The sequence below is a fragment of the Sorex araneus genome, chromosome 10, assembly GCF_027595985.1.
Source record: "Sorex araneus isolate mSorAra2 chromosome 10, mSorAra2.pri, whole genome shotgun sequence".
Lineage (NCBI taxonomy): Eukaryota > Metazoa > Chordata > Mammalia > Eulipotyphla > Soricidae > Sorex > Sorex araneus.
In genome coordinates this window covers 64881086-64899079 of record NC_073311.1, presented here as the reverse complement: position 1 = coordinate 64899079, position 17994 = coordinate 64881086, and the positions used below count along the sequence as shown (strand labels likewise).

General features: G+C 52.4%; 1 protein-coding gene across 1 annotated transcript in view; it reads left to right on the top strand.

Moving 5' to 3' along the window:
- ITPR2 (inositol 1,4,5-trisphosphate receptor type 2) overlaps positions 1 to 17994 on the top strand; it is a 317220-nt gene that overhangs the window by 220586 nt on the left and 78640 nt on the right. The window contains 4 exon segments of the mRNA XM_055118479.1: positions 1332 to 1532; positions 4006 to 4116; positions 9984 to 10079; positions 17444 to 17566. Coding sequence (XP_054974454.1) covers positions 1332 to 1532; positions 4006 to 4116; positions 9984 to 10079; positions 17444 to 17566 — 531 coding nt within the window.

Below are 17994 nucleotides of genomic sequence, written 5' to 3'. Positions count from 1 at the left end.
GGGAAGGGGCCCCGCTGGGCCCCAGGCCGGGCGCAAAGTGAAGTGAGTCGGGTCAGGGGGACAGGTGGACGCTGCCTTCCTGAGCCGGGGGAGGTGCCGTAGCGGAGTCACGGGCAGGAAGCGGCCTGTCATTTCCCGAGCCGAGAGGAAGGAGGACAGCGTGATTAATGCTGTCGTGGCCCGGTCCTGCAGGCTGGCAACAGCTCGGCCTGTGACGGGGACGGAGCGTGTGGCAGGCGTGATTCATGTCCCTGAACTGTGTGCCGGAAGTGGCTAAAACGGGAAGTTTGCAATTATGTAGATTTGGACTCACACGCCACTATGAAATGGACCGTTATAGAAACAGTGGACGGGTGGGGAGGAGGCTCTGAGATAGAATAAACTCGAATTACGTGAAATAAATGAACCAAGTAGGTAATGGGCACGCGAGACAGGCCAGCTTCCGCCTGCACAGCCGGCCGGCCACTGCAGGGGAGGCTGGGGCCAGCTCACACACACAGATCCACGTGTGGATGTTATTTTTCTGAGCGGCACGTGCCATTCCTCAGTTTCCCTCTCACACGGCACCATGCCTGTTGCTGATGGTGGGCCGCCCTGCTTCTCTCTGCGGAGACTAAATCCTCCTTTCACAGTCGCAACTGCCCGGGTGTGTGCCGTCGTCCCTACGCCCGGGAATAGTCATGGTTTCCGGGGACCAGCATGCGTTGTTTGGGAGGAGACAACTACTCTAGTGTGTTAGTTGAAAGTTTGGTGTGTTTTGGGGTCACACTCGGTTCTGCACGCAGGATTTACTCTTGGCAGTGCTCTGGGGACCTTAGGGGATGCCAGGGATCGAACCCAGGTTGGCTGTGTGCAGGGCAAGCGCCCTACCCGCTGTCCTGTCGCTCCGGCCCCACTTAACTGAGCATTTTGTTGGTGCTTCCGGTTGGGCTTGGGAACTGTTCCATCCCGGGCTGTTTGCAGAGGCCTGTGTGGAGGATTCTCTCCCTCCTGAGCACCCCTGTTCTCCTTCTCCTTGCCCGCTTCCCCCTCCCCATCTCTCTACAATTTTAAGAGCATGAATTGTAATGAACTCCGTGCGTGAATATTGGGAATATCGATGCTGAAGTAACACAGGGCGAAACCGCCCTCCCGCGTCTGTGACCCGGGCGCTCAGAGCAGCGCCCCGCTGTGAACGCCTCCTGTCAAGTGCAGTTCCCTTCCGCCTAGCCGCCGGGGAGCTTTTCTGGGTGGAGAAACAACTGCCCAAGACGAGAACCATCCCGGGGCAGAGCCAGGAGACGTGCCTTGTGTCGGCCCTGAGGTCTCTCTCCTCCATTGTCTCGCTCCAGAATTTCCTGAGGAACCAGAACAACAAAACCAACTACAACCTGGTGTGCGAGACGCTGCAGTTCCTGGACTGCATCTGCGGGAGCACGACCGGGGGCCTGGGGCTGCTGGGGCTCTACATCAACGAGAAGAACGTGGCGCTGGTCAACCAGACGCTGGAGAGCCTCACCGAGTACTGCCAGGGCCCGTGCCACGAGAACCAGGTGACCGCACTGCACGCCCCCTGCCCAGCGCCCTGGGACTGAGGGGCGGGAGGGGCTAGCGGGTGGGGGCGGCTTCCGAGGACACGGGGCCTCTGTCCCTCCCGCGAGTGGCACTGCCCGCTTTCTCCCCTCCCAGACGCAGGCATGCCACGGGGTGTGGAGTTCGGTGTCCCAGTGACAGGAAGCCCCCCTGGGGAGGCCCCCACAAGCCGGTGCTCACTTCCCATAAGCCAGTGCTCACCTCTGCATCACCCAGCCTTCCCCTGCCCCCCTGCAGGGGTCCCGGCCAGACACTCCTGTGCAGGGTGAACTCAGGAGAGCGGCACTGTTGCCCCCCGGGACGGAAGTTGGGAGGGGGGTCCCCAGGACGACTGACGTCCAGGTCTGAGACAGTCCCCGGAGAGGAGCGGCTTCTCGGCACCTGGCGCTTCCGGGAAAGGAGCGTGGCAGGACAGCAGCTGGGGTGCTTGCCTTGGCCACAGCTGACCCGGGTTCAGTCCCCGGCAGCCTGTAGGGTCCCCACGGCCCCTCAGGAGTCAGCCCTGAGCACTGCTGGGGGTGGGCAGGCAGGGTCGGATGGGACAAGTAGGGCCAAATAAAGTGGTGCTGTTGGCCGGTGTCAGCAGCCTCCTCTGACCACGTCGCGCTTCCCAGAGCCAGGTGTCAGCTCTCCCTTCCAGAAGGTTTGGGCTGACTCCATTTTCTTGGCTCTCAAGGCCAGCTGGGAACAGCGACAGAATCCCTAGTGAGGGAAGGGACTCCCAGGGGTTATCAGTTCACTGTTCCCCTCCACGCCCAGCTGACGGTCTGGCCGCTCCAGGCACAGCCCAGCCAGGGAGGAGTTTCCCCTACATTTCTGGGTATCACGTTAAAGCAGCCACGAGACGAAGCACCAGTGTTTACATCAAAAAAAAGAAGAAATGTGAAAACAAATTGCGAGTTATATGACACAGACATCTATCTGTAATGTGTGTGTATACACAAAGATGTGCAAGCACATCCGTGCTCGTACCCATGCATATGTAGGCACTGGAATGAGGACCTACATAAATGGAATTGATTACCTACCACATGATTCTGGGGTGAGCACTCCTCCCCCGATAATACGCGGTACAGGGTTGGTGGATTCTGCCTGTTTCCCTTGCTTTCTGTTTCATCTCCTGGGGCAGTGACCGGAGAGGGCAGCTGTTGATGAAACTGGGTCTAGACAGTGCTTGACCATAGGTCAGCTCTAGCGGGGGGACACGGGCCACACAGCCGCACAGCCCCTAGAGCAGCTCAGCCTCGGACGGAGAGGGCTGGGGCCAGAAGACCCCGCGGGGACGCGCCTGCAAGTCCATTCTCTCCAGCTTTGGCGGGCCAGCCTCGGGAAAGGCGGCAGGGGACGAGAAGCTGTATCAGTGCCGGGGGGGCCACGGACCCCTTGCAGGCGGGGAGAGAGGAAGCCCCTCTGGAAAGTGCCGGCCCCCTCCCGGGTCCCTCGGTCCCCCGCCTCTTCTTCCTGTGGCTCACGTGCCCTTTGATCTTTCAAACCCCTGGGTGCTGATGCGTCACTGTCACTCGGACGGCCACAAATTCCACCCGCACGGGACCCTGCCTGGTTCTCCAGTTCTCTGGCATGAGTTCAGCCGGGCACCCGGGCAGCAGATGGCAGGGATCAAGTGCATGATGCATTTCTCTCCCGGGATGTTTCATAAAATGCCTTCATCAAGACTCCGGGAATCTGGGCTGGAGCGAGAGCACAGTGGGGAGGGTGTTTTCCTTGCACTCGGCTGACCCGGATTTGATTCCCAGCATCCCATAGGGTCCCCTGAGCACTGCCAGGAGTAATTCCTGAGTGCAGAGCCAGGAGTAACTCATGAGCATCTCCAGGTTTGACCCCCCCAAAAAAAAAGACTCCGGGAATCCTCTGTTTCCCCAACCATGGTGCTGGATAGCGTGTCCCCCAAACCTCACGGGTGCCTGTCTGTGTCCCATCAGCTGCCCCCAGCATATCCCCCTGAGTCACTGGTCACTCAGGGGGGATAGTTAGTGAGCATTTCTTGTTCTTCCAGAGCGGGGGGCAGGCCACACACCTTTCGGCGTGCTCTCCGAGCTGAGACAGAGGGGTCTGAGAATTATACCTGGAACTAACTGCTTTGTTGGGAGCATTTAAAATGTATCGACTGAAAGAGTATTTAACTTAACCAGCATTCTTTGAAATTCTGTAAAAACGACGTATTCGCCATGACCCCTTCTTCACAGCCTCTCTGTTCTGCACTCAGGCCACGTGATCAATATGAACCAATTCATAGAGTTTGGGCAGAAGAGTGATAAGATAAACCTTGGACTCCTCTTCGATTTGCTCTCTAAGTTGAATCTTAATTAATATCTTTTTCGGGTCCCAGAGCTGAGGCCATTCTAGCTCGTGTGCCCTGATCGCTAGTGTTCGTGTGCTGGAGAGAATGTTCTCTGACAAACGCTTGTTTTGCAGACGTGCATTGCTACTCATGAATCGAATGGGATTGATATCATCATTGCTTTGATTCTAAACGACATAAACCCTCTTGGCAAGTACCGCATGGACCTGGTGCTCCAACTCAAGGTAGAGTAAATCTGAGCGTGGGGGGAAGGGCCGCTTTCTCCGTCAGACCCTCTTCACCATGGTTCCTGTCAGTCTTCACGTCCGAATCCAGACGGTCTCATGTTTCCCACTGACGCACGAGCATCGAGGGCTGATGACGCCAGTGTCCAGAGTTCCGTGGGCCGGGGACGTCGCTCACTGGGCAAGGGGGTCCCAGCCCACTCGGGAGGCCCAGGGTTCAGTGCCCGGCGCGGCAGAAAAATACCAGAGAAAAACCCAGCTAAAATGTCAAATCAGCAGTGTTGAGGTCATGCTAGGTTGGAAGTACTTTATTGGAAGTTCCTTCAAGTACGCATTTTGTTCCAATGCTTTTGTTTTTATTTTATAGTTTTCATTATAGAGAGAGCCAAAGGTGCCGAGCGGGCTCTGCCCCACGTGTTTTTAATTCCTCTTCCCTCCCCAGTTCTATCTAGCCACTCGGAATTAATGAGACTCTGGGATGGCAGGGCAGGCCGAGTCGCCACTTTATGGCTCTCTTCTCCCTGAAGTTGTTTTCTGTTTACATTACAATCTTTCCCCGAAATATTAGAGCCATTTCACACTTCCTTTGAGAGGCTGCTTTGCCTTCAGCCATGCCCAGACTTCCCCGCCTTTCCGTTTATCTCCGCTCTGGATCGAGGCCGTCCGAGAGAGTATCCACAATGTTGGGTTCAGATGCAAATGGACAGGTGGCCGGACACTGGAAGCTATAGAGGTTCCTAATGTGCAAAATCTTAATGGGCAATCCAGGTGATTATGGGACTGCTGGGTGTTGAGGTGAACATCAAATCCTGTTAGAAACAACTTTGCCGTAAAGACCAGCCCCTGGTGTCCTGGTGGGTATAACGAACTGTGACCTTGTGTGGGCAAGTTTATGGCCATGAATACGAGATTTTTTTTTTTAATCATTCTGTTCTGAGTTGACTTAAATATAGTAGAATATCCACATTCCTTTGCAGGTGAGGATGGTGCTCAGGGCATGGCATAACAGGCGCTTCTTAAACGGAAGAGTTGGGTTTGTCTGTGCCCTGGGTGGGTCCTCGGAATGGAAGTGGTCCTCGTGCGCTCAGCTGGTGGCTTCCCTCCTCGGGCCAGGTTCCCCTAGAAACACGATACGGGGGTTAGGAGAGGGTACAGGGGCCACGGACTCTGGGGGGTTTGGCGGCAAAGCCCTGGCCCCACTGTACAGCACCACTGGTCCCGGCGGCTCTGGGGCTTTGGGCCTGAGCATCCCTGAGATGGGGAGAAGGGGAGAAGGAAGGGAGGGATGGAGGGAGAGAAAGAAGGAAGGGAGACAAGGAAGGGAGGTAGGGAGAGGAGGGAGGGAGGGGGAGGGAGGTACAGAGCACCAGGTCTCTGATTTTTGGAATCCTTTTTTGTTTTTGGGTGGGGCTGGGGGACTGCTCAGGGCTCATGCCTGGCGGTGCTCGGGGACCATGTGAGATGCTGGGGAGGGGATCTTCGTGCCAGGCAAGCAGCTTCTCCGAGGTACCGCAGCCCCAGCCCGTGGGAGCCTGTGGAGTTTGCTGGCACACACCATGGTGTTCATGTCCGCTTCCGGCCTGCTCAGGGCTGTAGATCACGGAGACCCGCTCACGCTCTGTCGCACACAGTGACACTCTCCCGCCTCCCCGCCCCTCCCCCACCAGCACTCTCCGTAGCTGCGAGCCCACCGCCTGTTCTCAGGTCCCACACCTTTGGTGAGATCACACACATCCGTCTTCCTCTGTCCTGGTTCACCTGGCACAAGGCCCCCCAGGTGCGTCCGAGGGGTCTAATCACTCTCCCTGTCCCCTCACTGATGGAGGCCCCTGATGGTCGCTGGTGTCAAGTAAGCTGCGGCGGACACGCCCAGGCCCCTGTGGAAATGCGGTGATGCCTCTGACTTCACGGCGCCTGCCTTCTCTGCTATTCAAAGGCAAAGTGCTGTTTTGAAGGAGAATCGCTTAAAATTTCATTTATGTTATTAGGCACAATTACAGATACCTTTTCAAATTGGGACAGCCGGACAAATCAGGGTTTGTACAGAATGAAATGAGTGGATTTGACTCAAAATATTTAAAGCAGTCTTCTACTTCTTCTACTTGAAGAATGAGTGTCTAGGGGCCGGAGCAATAGCACAGCGGGTAGGGCGTTTGCCTTGCACGCGGCCGACCCGGGTTCGATCCCCGGCATCCCATATGGTCCCCCAAGCACCGCCAGGAGTAATTCCTGAGTGCAGAGCCAGGAGTAACCCCTGAGCATCGCTGGGTGTGACCCAAAAAGCAAAAAAAAAAAAAAAAAAAAAAAAAAAAAAAAAAAAGAATGAGTGTCTATATCTTTCTAAACATTCTAGGAGATCATATATATATATATATATATATATATATATATATATATATATCACTGTATCCCTGTCATCCCATTGTCGATTTACTCGAGCTGGCACCAGTAACATCTCTGTTACACTCAGCCCTGAGATTTAGCAGTCTCTCCTTACTCGTTTTTCCCAACTATTGGAGGCCCTTACAGGGTCAGGGTAATGAGGCCTATTGTTACTGTTTTTGGCATATCGAATACACCACGGGGAGCTTGCCAGGCTCTGCCGTGCTGGTGGGATACTCTCCGTAGCTTGCCGGGCTCTCTGAGAGGTATGTATATATCTGTTACTATATTTTGGATATGAATATGACACAGGGATCTTGCCAGGCTCTCCCAAGTGGGCAACAGACTCTCAGTAGCTTGTCAGGTTCTTTAAGAGGGAGAACTCTTCTGTTAGATGTCACACGGCCGCAATGAGGGGCCCTGGCAAAGACAGCCAGGCATGGGGGCAAGAGACTCCGTTGCTCTCTTCCGGGAGCTTGGTTTTATAGTCTCTGGATGTTGGCCGTTGATGGGATTATATATATACGTGTGTTTGTGTGTGTGTGTGTGTATACATATACGTAATATATATATATATATAATGGCAAATATATATATTGATGATCTCGTGGCCATCATAAGACAAAGATATTGTTAAGTGAAATGAGTCAGAAGGAGAGGGACAGACATAGAAAGATTCCACTCATCTGTGGAATATAAAGAAACAGAATGGGAGACTAACATCCAAGAATAGTAGAGATAAGTACCAGGAGGATTGCTCCACGGCTTGGAAGCCGGCCTCATATTCTGGGGGAAAAGGCAGCTCAGATAGAGAAGGGAACACCAAGTAAAGGGTTCTTGGAGGGCCCGCTCAGGATGGGAGATGCGGGCTGAAAGTAGACTATAGACCGAACATGATGGCCACTCAATACCTCTACTGCAAACCACAACACCCAAAAGGAGAGAGAACAAAGGGGAATGCGCCTGCCACAGAGGCGGGGTGGGGGAAGAGGTGGGCGGGAGGGATACTGGGATCATTGGTGGTGGAGAACGGGCACTGGTGGAGGGGTGGGTGCTCGATCACTGTATGACTGAAATGCAAGCATGAAAGTTTTTATGTCTGTAACTGTACCTCACGGTGATTCATGTTAAAAAAAAAGACAGAATGATATGTACTTTCACACATTCGGTTGGGTTTCTTGGGTGGGAAACTTTTAGTGATCAATTCTCCAAAATTATAGAGATACTAGATTAAACGTGTGTATGGCTGGGGCCGGAGAGAGAGCAGGTAGGGTGCTTGCCTTGAATGTAGCACCCAAGTTTGATCCCTGGCATCACATATGGTCCCTAGAGCCCATCAGGAGTGATCCCTGAGCACAACTGGGTGTGACCCAAAAAAACAAAAATATTAATTAAATATTGGATTTTGTTTTACAGCATTTGCTAACTTAATTGCTCAATACACTCATTTACTAGTTTTATGAGATGTTCATATGTATATCCTGCCCTTGGCTTAAATTTTACATGTCATAATAGGTGACAGTGAGTGCTGACTTAGTAAATAATCAGAACTTTTTCAAGAACTTTAGCTTCCATGGAAGAAAATTGTCATGCACAGAGGCTGGAGAGATAGTCCAGCAGATAGGGCACTTCCTCGCATGTAGCTCACCGGGGTTCGATCCCCAGCATCCCAGATAGTCCCCTGAGCACCGCCAGGAGTGATTCCTGAGTACAGACCTAGGAGTAAGTCCTGGGCATCACTGGGTGTGGCCCAAAAAGGAAAAAGAACAAAAGAAAAAGAGAAAAGAAAATGGAAAAAAAAAAGAAAAAAATTGTCATGCAAAAATTTGATTTCTTAATATCTAGTATTTTCCCTTTCAAATTGATTTGGATTTCAGTAGTTCATTTTTAAGATTTCTATCATTCCACTCAAAACACGAGGAAGAAGTTTCGTTGGAAAATGCTGCCGGGTGTTGGCATAGTGTAGTTGCGGGTGGCTGAGGAAGGAGGGCGCTCACGGCCCGCGGGCTGCCTGCCCCTCCCAGGGACTGTCCAGATCACCCTCAGAACTGAAGCTCTCAAGTCATTTGGAGCCTTCTTTGACAGGTGCTTTGTTTGTACGGGGTGCTCGGTGAGAAAAATGGGCCTTAGGATGGCCATGCTTCTGTGACAATTGAAAATAGAAGCTAAAATAAAAACAAAAATGATGCTGCTTTGCCTGCAGAATATTAAAACCTTGAGCTTGTGGGTCTGTCGTGGTTATAAATGTGAGCCTAGAGATTGGGTGGTCCATCCTGAGAGGGAAAAAAAAACAAACAAACAGCAGATGGCTAAAAGTTGGGACTAAAACTCAGTGACGTTCCCTTGCCGAGGTCCAGAGCGTGAGAGGTGCATGCGTGCATGCATTGGGCAGCTCGTGCAGTCAGAATCTTTGTCCCCCACCCTCCCCACCAGGAGCTAGGGGTCACTCGGCACTGGTTTCAGCTCGCCCAACCCCAGAGTTTGTGCTCTGTGCACAGACCACGGTTCACGACAGGCGTCTTCCTCTCGTCTCCGTTGTCTTGCTTTTCTGCAGTCCTTGGATGGCGCCGCTGTGACATCCCCACAGGAAGGATCCCCCACCCAAATGTTAAGCTCCTGGTGGTCTGGATCGAAAGTCCGCCTGAGACTGGGACCACCCCCCCCCACCCCTCCACCCCCAGGAGCTTATAAAATGACCACGTCAGAAGCATGTCTGAGGGGCAGAAAGGTAGTTGAGGGCTAAGGCACTTGCCCTGCATATGACTCGGTCCCCAGTTCCATCGAGGGTCTTCCACGCCCCGCCAGGAGTAAGCCCTGAGCACTGCGAGGTGGGCCCCCCACCCACTCCCGGAGACAAATGTTTGATGCTGAAACAGGGTCTGCAGAACCAGCACCAGGCAGACACGGACTCTTCGTTCTCTGCGGAAGGTTCTTCTCTGTGGATTCTGCGGCCCACACAGGCCTGGTGGCCCTTATGTTGCCATAGATTGGAGCTGACATTTATCTCTGACTCATGCATCTGAGGGTTTATAGATTAATTTTTACTATTTATTGCTTGCTCTTCTTAAAGGTTTGGGCCTGAATGTATTGTTTCATGTGGAAAATAATTGGTGCCAGCGTGTTCTATTTTTCTTTACTTTTTTCCCCTCCACCTCTAAAATATCTCCTTGATGACAGTTTACTGCACCAAAACATCATCCCCAAAAATACTAATTTAGGGAAAAGTGCCGTAAAGTGCCGCCATATTTCAGTGCGTTACTTATAAAGCCAACGTCCTGTCCATTTGGGGGCCAGTTTACGGCACCCTGCCTTAGCGCGCGGGGGCACCTTGTTGGTGTTGACCATACGGCCAGGCATTCTGCTTGGAAACCCTGGGGAGCCACGGGAGCCGGGCAGCCGAGCACTGTTGGTGCGGGGCCGAGACGGGGCGGGCGGGGCGGCGAGGGCGGCCCCCACCCATGCTCACTGCTGGACTCTCTCCCCAGAACAACGCGTCCAAGCTGCTGCTGGCCATCATGGAGAGCAGACACGACAGCGAGAACGCCGAGCGGATCCTGTTCAACATGAGGCCTCGGGAGCTGGTGAGCAGGCGCGCGGGGGCCGTGCAAAGGGCCAGGCAGCGGGCCGGGAGGGCAGGACTGGGGGGGCATGGCTGGAGGGCACTGTGTGATGTGGGCCCTGGGGGTCCTCCCCACGGGTCCCATCCCTGTAAGCACGCTGCTTTCTCTCCGACCTTGGGCTTTACCGTGACTTACCGTTCCGCAATAGGCATGTCTCCGCATGCAGCCCTCCCCCAGCGCCTCACAGTGGCCTCGCCCCTCCACTACCATCTCGTGGCGCCCTCCCACCCTCGCCCCTGCAAACTCAGTTCTTGTGGCCCCCTCCTACCCTCGCCCCTGCCAACTCAGTTCTTGTGGCCCCCTCCCACCCTTGCCCCTGCCAACTCAGTTCTCGTGGCCCCCTCCCACCCTCGCCCCTGCAAACTCAGTTCTTGTGGCCCCCTCCCACCCTCGCCCCTGCCAACTCAGTTCTCGTGGCCCCCTCCCACCCTTGCCCCTGCCAACTCAGTTCTTGTGGCCCCCTCCTACCCTCGCCCCTGCCAACTCAGTTCTTGTGGCCCCCTCCCACCCTTGCCCCTGCCAACTCAGTTCTCGTGGCCCCCTCCCACCCTCGCCCCTGCAAACTCAGTTCTTGTGGCCCCCTCCCACCCTCGCCCCTGCCAACTCAGTTCTTGTGGTCCCCTCCCACCCTCGCCCCTGCCAACTCAGTTCTTGTGGCCCCCTCCCACCCTCGCCCCTGCAAACTCAGTTCTTGTGGCCCCCTCCCACCCCCGCCCCTGCCAACTCAGTTCTTGTGGCCCCCTCCCACCCTCGCCCCTGCAAACTCAGTTCTTGTGGCCCCCTCCCACCCTCTCCCCCTGCAAACTCAGTTCTTATGGCCCCCTCCCACCCTCGCCCCTGCAAACTCAGTTCTTGTGGCCCCCTCCCACCCCCGCCCCTGCCAACTCAGTTCTTGTGGTCCCCTCCCACCCCCGCCCCTGCCAACTCAGTTCTTGTGGCCCCCTCCCACCCTCGCCCCTGCAAACTCAGTTCTTGTGGCCCCCTCCCACCCCCGCCCCTGCCAACTCAGTTCTTGTGGTCCCCTCCCACCCTCGCCAACTCAGTTCTTGTGGCCCCCTCTCACCCTCGCCCCTGCAAACTCAGTTCTAGAGTTTGGCTCTCTGAGTCATGTCATTGGCTGTTTCTTTTCTTTCCTTTAAAAAAATAAAATTTCCTTACCATGATTTTTTTCAGTCTACTATGACAGCTCGTTTATATCTCTCCTCCTCCCGGTGACTCATCGCTCAGCAGAGCTCCCTCCAGTCCCATCTTTTTAGCAGCAAACTACGGGATTTCATCTTTTTTTTCACAGCTGAAAGTACTCTGTTGTGTCTATAGCACCAGAGTCTCTCCATCCACCCATCTGCTCTTGGCACTCGGATCCCTTCTGAATCCTGATTATTGTACGTAACACGGCTGTGAGCAGAGGTGTATATCGATATTGTTTTTCAAATTAATGATTTGGGGCCCTTGGGGTTGATACCAAGAAGTGGAATCACTGGGCCACATGGCAGCTCAATTTTTAGTGTTTTGAAAATTCTCCACAGTGTTTCTCCTCAAGGCCGATCCATTCCCACCGGCAGTGGGGGGTGGGTTCCACATTCCCACGGCACTGATTCCTCCCAGTCTACTTGGAATGCACCACCCTCACTGGTGTGAGTTGACGTCTCATTGTCTCATTGTTTATTTTCCATTTCCCTGAAGATGAGGTGCTGAAGAGCGCTTTTCCGTACACCTACCGGCCGTCTACGTATCTTTCGTGAGGAGGTGTCTGTTTAGCTCCCCCTCACCTTTTATTTCTTGGATGGGCATTTTTAATGTTGTTATACTGTGAGTGATTTATATATCTTGGGTATTAGTCCCGTGTCGTATGTTTAATGAGTGGCTGTTTCCTCCCAGTCTTTTTTTTTCTAGCCATTGTTTCTTTCATGGTGCAGAAGCTGCTGAAGTTGATAGAGTTGATCTTATTTTTGCTTTCATTTGCTTCGCCAATGGCACTGAGTCACGGTGACGCCTCTAGACACAGTTTCATGAAGAGTTCTCCCTGCGTTTCCCTCAATTTTATGGTTTAATGTCTAACATCATGGTCTGGAATTCATTTTTAATTAACTTCTATATATGGTGTGAGGTGGGGATCCAAATGAATGTTGTTGTTTTTCCAACAGCATTTAATGATGTTTTCTTTGTCATAGATCAGCTGCCAAAATACCTGAGAGCCTGTGTCTAGGCTTTCAGTTCTGTTCTGTTGTTCCAATAGTCATATTTTATTCCAGTAGCGCATTGTTTTGATTACTATAGCTTAATTTTATAGTTTAAATTTGAGGAGAGAAAAGTCTCCCATCTTCTTTTCTCCTAGTATTGCTTTGGCTATTTAGGGAGTTTCATTACTTCATATAAATTTTAACGGTATTTGATCCATGTCCTTAAAAAGTGTCACAGGAGTTTTTCTAGAGACTATGTTGAATCTGTAAAGTGCTTTGGGTATAATTGTCATTTTAACAACATTAGTTGTCCAGTTATTACACATTTACTTTGTAACCTGCCACCTTATTGTATAGGTTTGTTTCCAGAAATTTTTGGTAAAGTACTTAGGTTCTCTCTCTGTCTCTCTCTCTCTGTCTCTCTCTGTCTCTCTCCTTCTCTTCTCTTCTCTCCCTCTCTCTCTCCCTCCCTCCTCCCCCCCCCCATTTGTGTTTTCGGGTCACACCCACAGTGCTCAGGGCTTTCTCCTGGCTCTGAGCTCAGGGTCACTCCTGGTGGGCTTGGGACCGTTTGGAGAGCTGAGGGTTGAACCCAGGTTGGCTGTGTGCGAGTCAAGTGCCCTACCAGCTACACTCTTTCTCCGACTTCCTCTTTCTAATTCTAATCCCTTTAATAGCTCTTGCCTAATTGCTGTGGCAAGGACTTCCAAGGCTATGTTGAGTAATAGTGCCGAGAGGGGACACTTGTGTCTGTCTGGTTTCAGAAGAGCCTTCGATATTTTCACCATTTAGTATGATGGTAGCTGTGGGTTTGTAGTTAATGGTCTTCTCTATGGACTGGAGTGATAGCACAGCGGGGAGGGCATTTACCTTGCACATGGCTGACCCGGATTCGATTCCTCCGTCCCTCTCGGAGAGCCTGGCAAGCTACCGAGAGTATCCCGCTCATATGGCAGAGCCTGGCAAGTTCCCTGTGGCGTATTCGATATGACAAAAACAGTAACATCAAGTCTCACAATTGAGACGTTACTGGTGCCCGCTCGAGCAAACCGATGAACAATGGGAGTACAGTGCTGCAGTGCTCCAGTGGTCTTCTCTATGTGAATTAAGGAAAGTTCCTTTGATCCCCACTTTATTGAAGGTTTTTATCAGACATGGGTAATTTAAGATCTTGTTGAATGTTTTCTCTCCATCAGTTGGTATGATAATAAGACTTTTATCTTTCCTTGGGTTAATTTGGTGTATTATATTGGTTGACTTTCCAAACCATCTTTGCATCCCTGAAATAAATCTACTTGATCATGGTGTATAATTTATCCTTTTGAAGTGTTGTTGAGTTTAGTTCACGGTGTTCTGCTGAGGATCTTTGCAGCTGCATTCACATATTGGCTTCTCCTGTTACCTTCTAGTGATATCTCTGTTATTTTTATAGGAGGGTAACATTGACCTCATAGAAACTATTCAGGAAAATTCCTGTTTGATTTTCTGGGAATCCTGAGGAGGATAGGAAGAAGGTCCACATTATTGAGCTTGTCTGAACCCTTCCCTGTACTTGGGGGGATAGTCTTGGCTACTTTATCTATTTCCATGTTAGTAGTTGGTCAGTTCAGCTGTTCCACTTCCTCCTGGTTTGGTCTTAGAAGATTAAAGAATTTCAAATTTTTGCACATTTTTTTTCTAGGTTCTCCAATTTCATGGCATGAACTTTTTCATAGAAATCTCCTACAATCTGTTGACTTTCTGAGTATTTGTTGTAACTTCTTCCTTTTCGTTTTCTGATCTGGCTTACTAGTTTTGTCTCTGTTCCTTTGTGAATCTAGCTAAACGCTTGTCGGTCTTGAAAAACCAGCTCTGTTAAGGAGTGACAGAGCCACATACTCAAACCACAGAAATCAAGAGACCCAAACTTTAGCAGCCATACTCAGAAGGTGCCTGTCAAGAGGGCAGACTCGAGGAGGGTGGCTGTGGGAGGGGCCCTGGGAACACGGGTGGCAGGAAGTTGGCCCTGGTGGAGGGATGGGCACTGCAGTATTGTATGTCCAAAACTCTTTGTAGATCATGGTGCTTTAATAATTTTATTAAAAAAAGAAAAAGAGAAATCAGCACTTGGTTTCATTGATCTTTTATACGGCTTTTCCCCCTTTGGGGCTTTATTTCATTGATTTCCATTCTGAGTTTTATTATTTTCCTCCTTCTGTTTACTTTGGGCTTCCCTTGTTAATTTCCCAGTACCCTAAGATGTGTGGCTCGGCTAGTTATTGGGGCCTTTTCATGTTTCCCGGTGCGTGCACATTTGCGCTGCTATGAACTTCCCTCTCAGAACAGCTTGGTTTTGTTTTTTGGGGTTTTTTGCCTATATGATCTAGCATCTTGTGTCTTCTTCGTTTTCATTTGTTTCCAGGAATATTTTTTTCTTTGATTTCCTCTTTGACCCACTGGTTGTTTAGTAGGAAGTTGTTTAGTATCCAAGTATTTTTGAGCTTTTCCCCAAATTTCTTTCTGCGGTTAACTTCCACTTTCAAAGTATTGTGGTCTGAGAAGACACGTGATCTGATTCTTACCCTCTTAGTTTCATGGAGATTTGTTTTGTGTCTCAGCCTTCCTGGAGAATGTTCGTGTGCACTCAGGAGTGATGGGTGGCTGACATTTGCGGGGTGGAGCTCTCTGTACACGTCTACTAGGTCTGGCTCTTAAGCTCCCCCCACCCACCCCTGTAAAGCTAGTGGTTCCTTTTTATTGCTTTGCCAAGTTGATCCCTCCAGTGTTGAGAAGGTGTTAACACCCACAGTTGTGTTGCTGTCAGTGTCTTTCCTCAGGTCAATTGGTCACTCCCAGTTGTTAATGTATTTGCTGTATTTATGTTAATGGGTGTAAAATCTTCTTGATAGAGATCTCCTGATCATTAAATAATGTTCATTCCAGTTTCTTATAGTCTCTTGTAATTTGAGGTCTGTGGCGTCTGCGTGAAGTATGACTCTTCCCGTCTCTGTAGGGACCTCCTTACCTTTAAGATTGCTTTCCACCTTTTATTTTGAACACGTTTGCTGTGACTATGCAGGTATGCTCTGGTGATCAGATGAGAGCTGGGTTTAGTTTTCTGATCCGTCCAGCCACTCTGTGCCTTTTGATTGGTGGGTTCAGACCCTTAACATTCAGTGAGGTTATTGAGAAGGAGTACCTCGAGCTAACCGATTGTGCCACTGGGGCTGGAGTGATAGCACAGTGGGTACGGTCCTTTCACATCTGAACGGTAACCTTTCTGGGGAGAGTGTTCCTGGGGAGGTGTTCATGTCGCCGTGTTTTTGTGCTCTGTCCTTCCATATTTTTTTGGGGGGCGGGTCACACCCAGAGATGCTCAGGGGTTACTCCTGACTTTCCACTCAGGAATTACTCCTGGGGCTGCTCGGGGGACCCTATGGGATGCTGGGAATCGAGCCCGGGTTGGCCGAGTGCAAGGCAAATGCCCTCCCCGCTGTGCTATCGCTCCAGCCCCCCATGCTCTTCATTTCTGATTGTGGCATTTTCATACCGTCTGTGCTTAGCCGACTCCCGGTGCCGCCGTTTCTTTGAGCTCATTGATCGCCCCGTCACGGTGTCACCACGGGCACCGGGGATTCCCTTGGCTGGTTGTTGGTTTTGTCTTTTTTTTTTTTTTTTTTTGCTTTTTGGGTCACACCCAGCGATGCTCAGGGGTTACTCCTGGCTCTGCACTCAGGAATTACTCCTGGCGGTGCTTGGGGGACCATATGGGATGCCGGGGATCGAACCCGGGTCGGCCGCGTGCAAGGCAAACGCCCTACCCGCTGTGCTATCGCTCCGGCCCCTGGTTTTGTCTTCAGTGACGCTGTTTTCAGTCATTGAGCTCGGAGGCGTCTACCTGTCCCCCCCATTGTTTCCGAGTGTCCTTGCTGCACCGGACGTTCGTAGTTTACACCTCCTGGAAGACGCCAAGGGATGGGCTGACGGAGACTCTTGATTGTGCCTGTCCTCACGGTGTCACCTACTGAGTAGGCCTGCCGGGTGGGACAGCCAGCAGGCCAGGCCGGAGCTGTGGTTGGTGCGAGGGCAGGTGTGGAGGCTGCCGGGACCTGCTGCGGGACAGGCCCCGTGCTGGCCGCCGGACACAGCCTCACCGGGACGGCCGAGTGGGAAGGCCAGGCTGGAGTGCGCGGTTTTTCTCTTCTTTTAAATGTTATTATAAAGTTGTTCACAGTAATTGAGCACTTTCAGTATTTCAACATGAGCTCCACCCCCACCCCACCTCCCGCCACCACTCAAGTCTGCCCCCCCAGTCAAGTGCTCGATAATTCATCCTGCATTGCTCGTTATGAATAGTGTAAGATGTCCGTAAGGGTCTGTCTCACAGTGATTCAACAACAACAGAAGAGAGTGTGATCTATTGTGCGGCTGCTTTTGCGGTCGCACACGCCTGGGATCATGAAAATTTAAATAATGTTTAAATCCCTGCAGCGAGCTCCTTGGTTCTAAGATTCATATGTGAGTCTCTGGATCAAGGCCGTGAATGCACTTAAATAGCAGCTGGAGGCAATTCATGGGCGTGGCAGCCAGGACCCCGGAAGGGCGGGGGTGGGGGGATGGGAAGGAACAGCCCGGGCCCCACCCCATGAGGCCTAGTGAGTGTGAGGTTTTTTCCCCTCTTCTCTTTTCTCTCTATCCCATCACCCTCTGAGGTACTGCCTCCTCCATCTGATCTCCCTCTGAGATATTGCCTTCTCCATCTGATCACCCTTCCAGATACTGCCTCCTCCATCTGATCTCCCTCTGAGATATTGCCTCCTCCATCTGATCATTCTCCCAGATACTGCCTCCTCCATCTGATCTCCCTCTGAGATATTGCCTCCTCCATCTGATCACTCTCTGAGGTCCTGCTTCCTCCATCTGATCACCCTTCCAGATACTGCCTCCTCCATCTGATCACCCTTCCAGATACTGCCTCCTCCATCTGATCTCTCTCTGAGATATTGTCTCCTCCATCTGCCGCGTCCGGGTTCAGGGTCTCCTGCCCCAGGCATGCCCCAGGACAGCAGGGCCTTGGCATGCCCGTCGTGTTGCCGTGGTGAGGGGCACCTTGGCAGACCGCGGGCACCTCCAGGCCAGGAAGTGACTCTGCTCCTCTCCCCGCAGGTGGACGTGATGAAGAACGCCTACAACCAGGGCCTGGAGTGCGACCAGGCCGCCGAGGAGGGCAGGGAGGACGTGATCTCCCCCAAGGATGTCGGCCACAACATGTACATCCTGGCCCACCAGGTACGCGCCCCCCTCCTGTCCTGGGGGCGTGTCCAGGGGCGGGCCCCACCAGTGCCCACTGCTGCTCTGCCCCGCTAGGAGAGCAGGCACGTCCCAGAGCACTGACCCCCAGAGACAGGCTTCCCGTGGGAGAGACGATTCGTCCTGTCGCCCCCAGGGTCCCCAGCTCTGCATTGTCCTCGACGCTGCCTGGAGGGGCCCCCAGAGCCAGGAGTGGCCCCTGAGCACCCTGGGTGTGCCCTCGCTCTTCCCCCCACAAGGCTCGATCACGATGCTGGAAGCCGGCGGCTGCGGGGATGCAGGGGGAGGGGCCGAGGGGAGAGGGGTGGCAGGGAGGGGGGCGTGGGGGGGGGCCGGTGGGGAGGGGGGTTCGGAGAGAGGGGCGCGGCCGTGGTGGGCCTGTGGCTGCAGAGCCTCAGCAGCCGCGG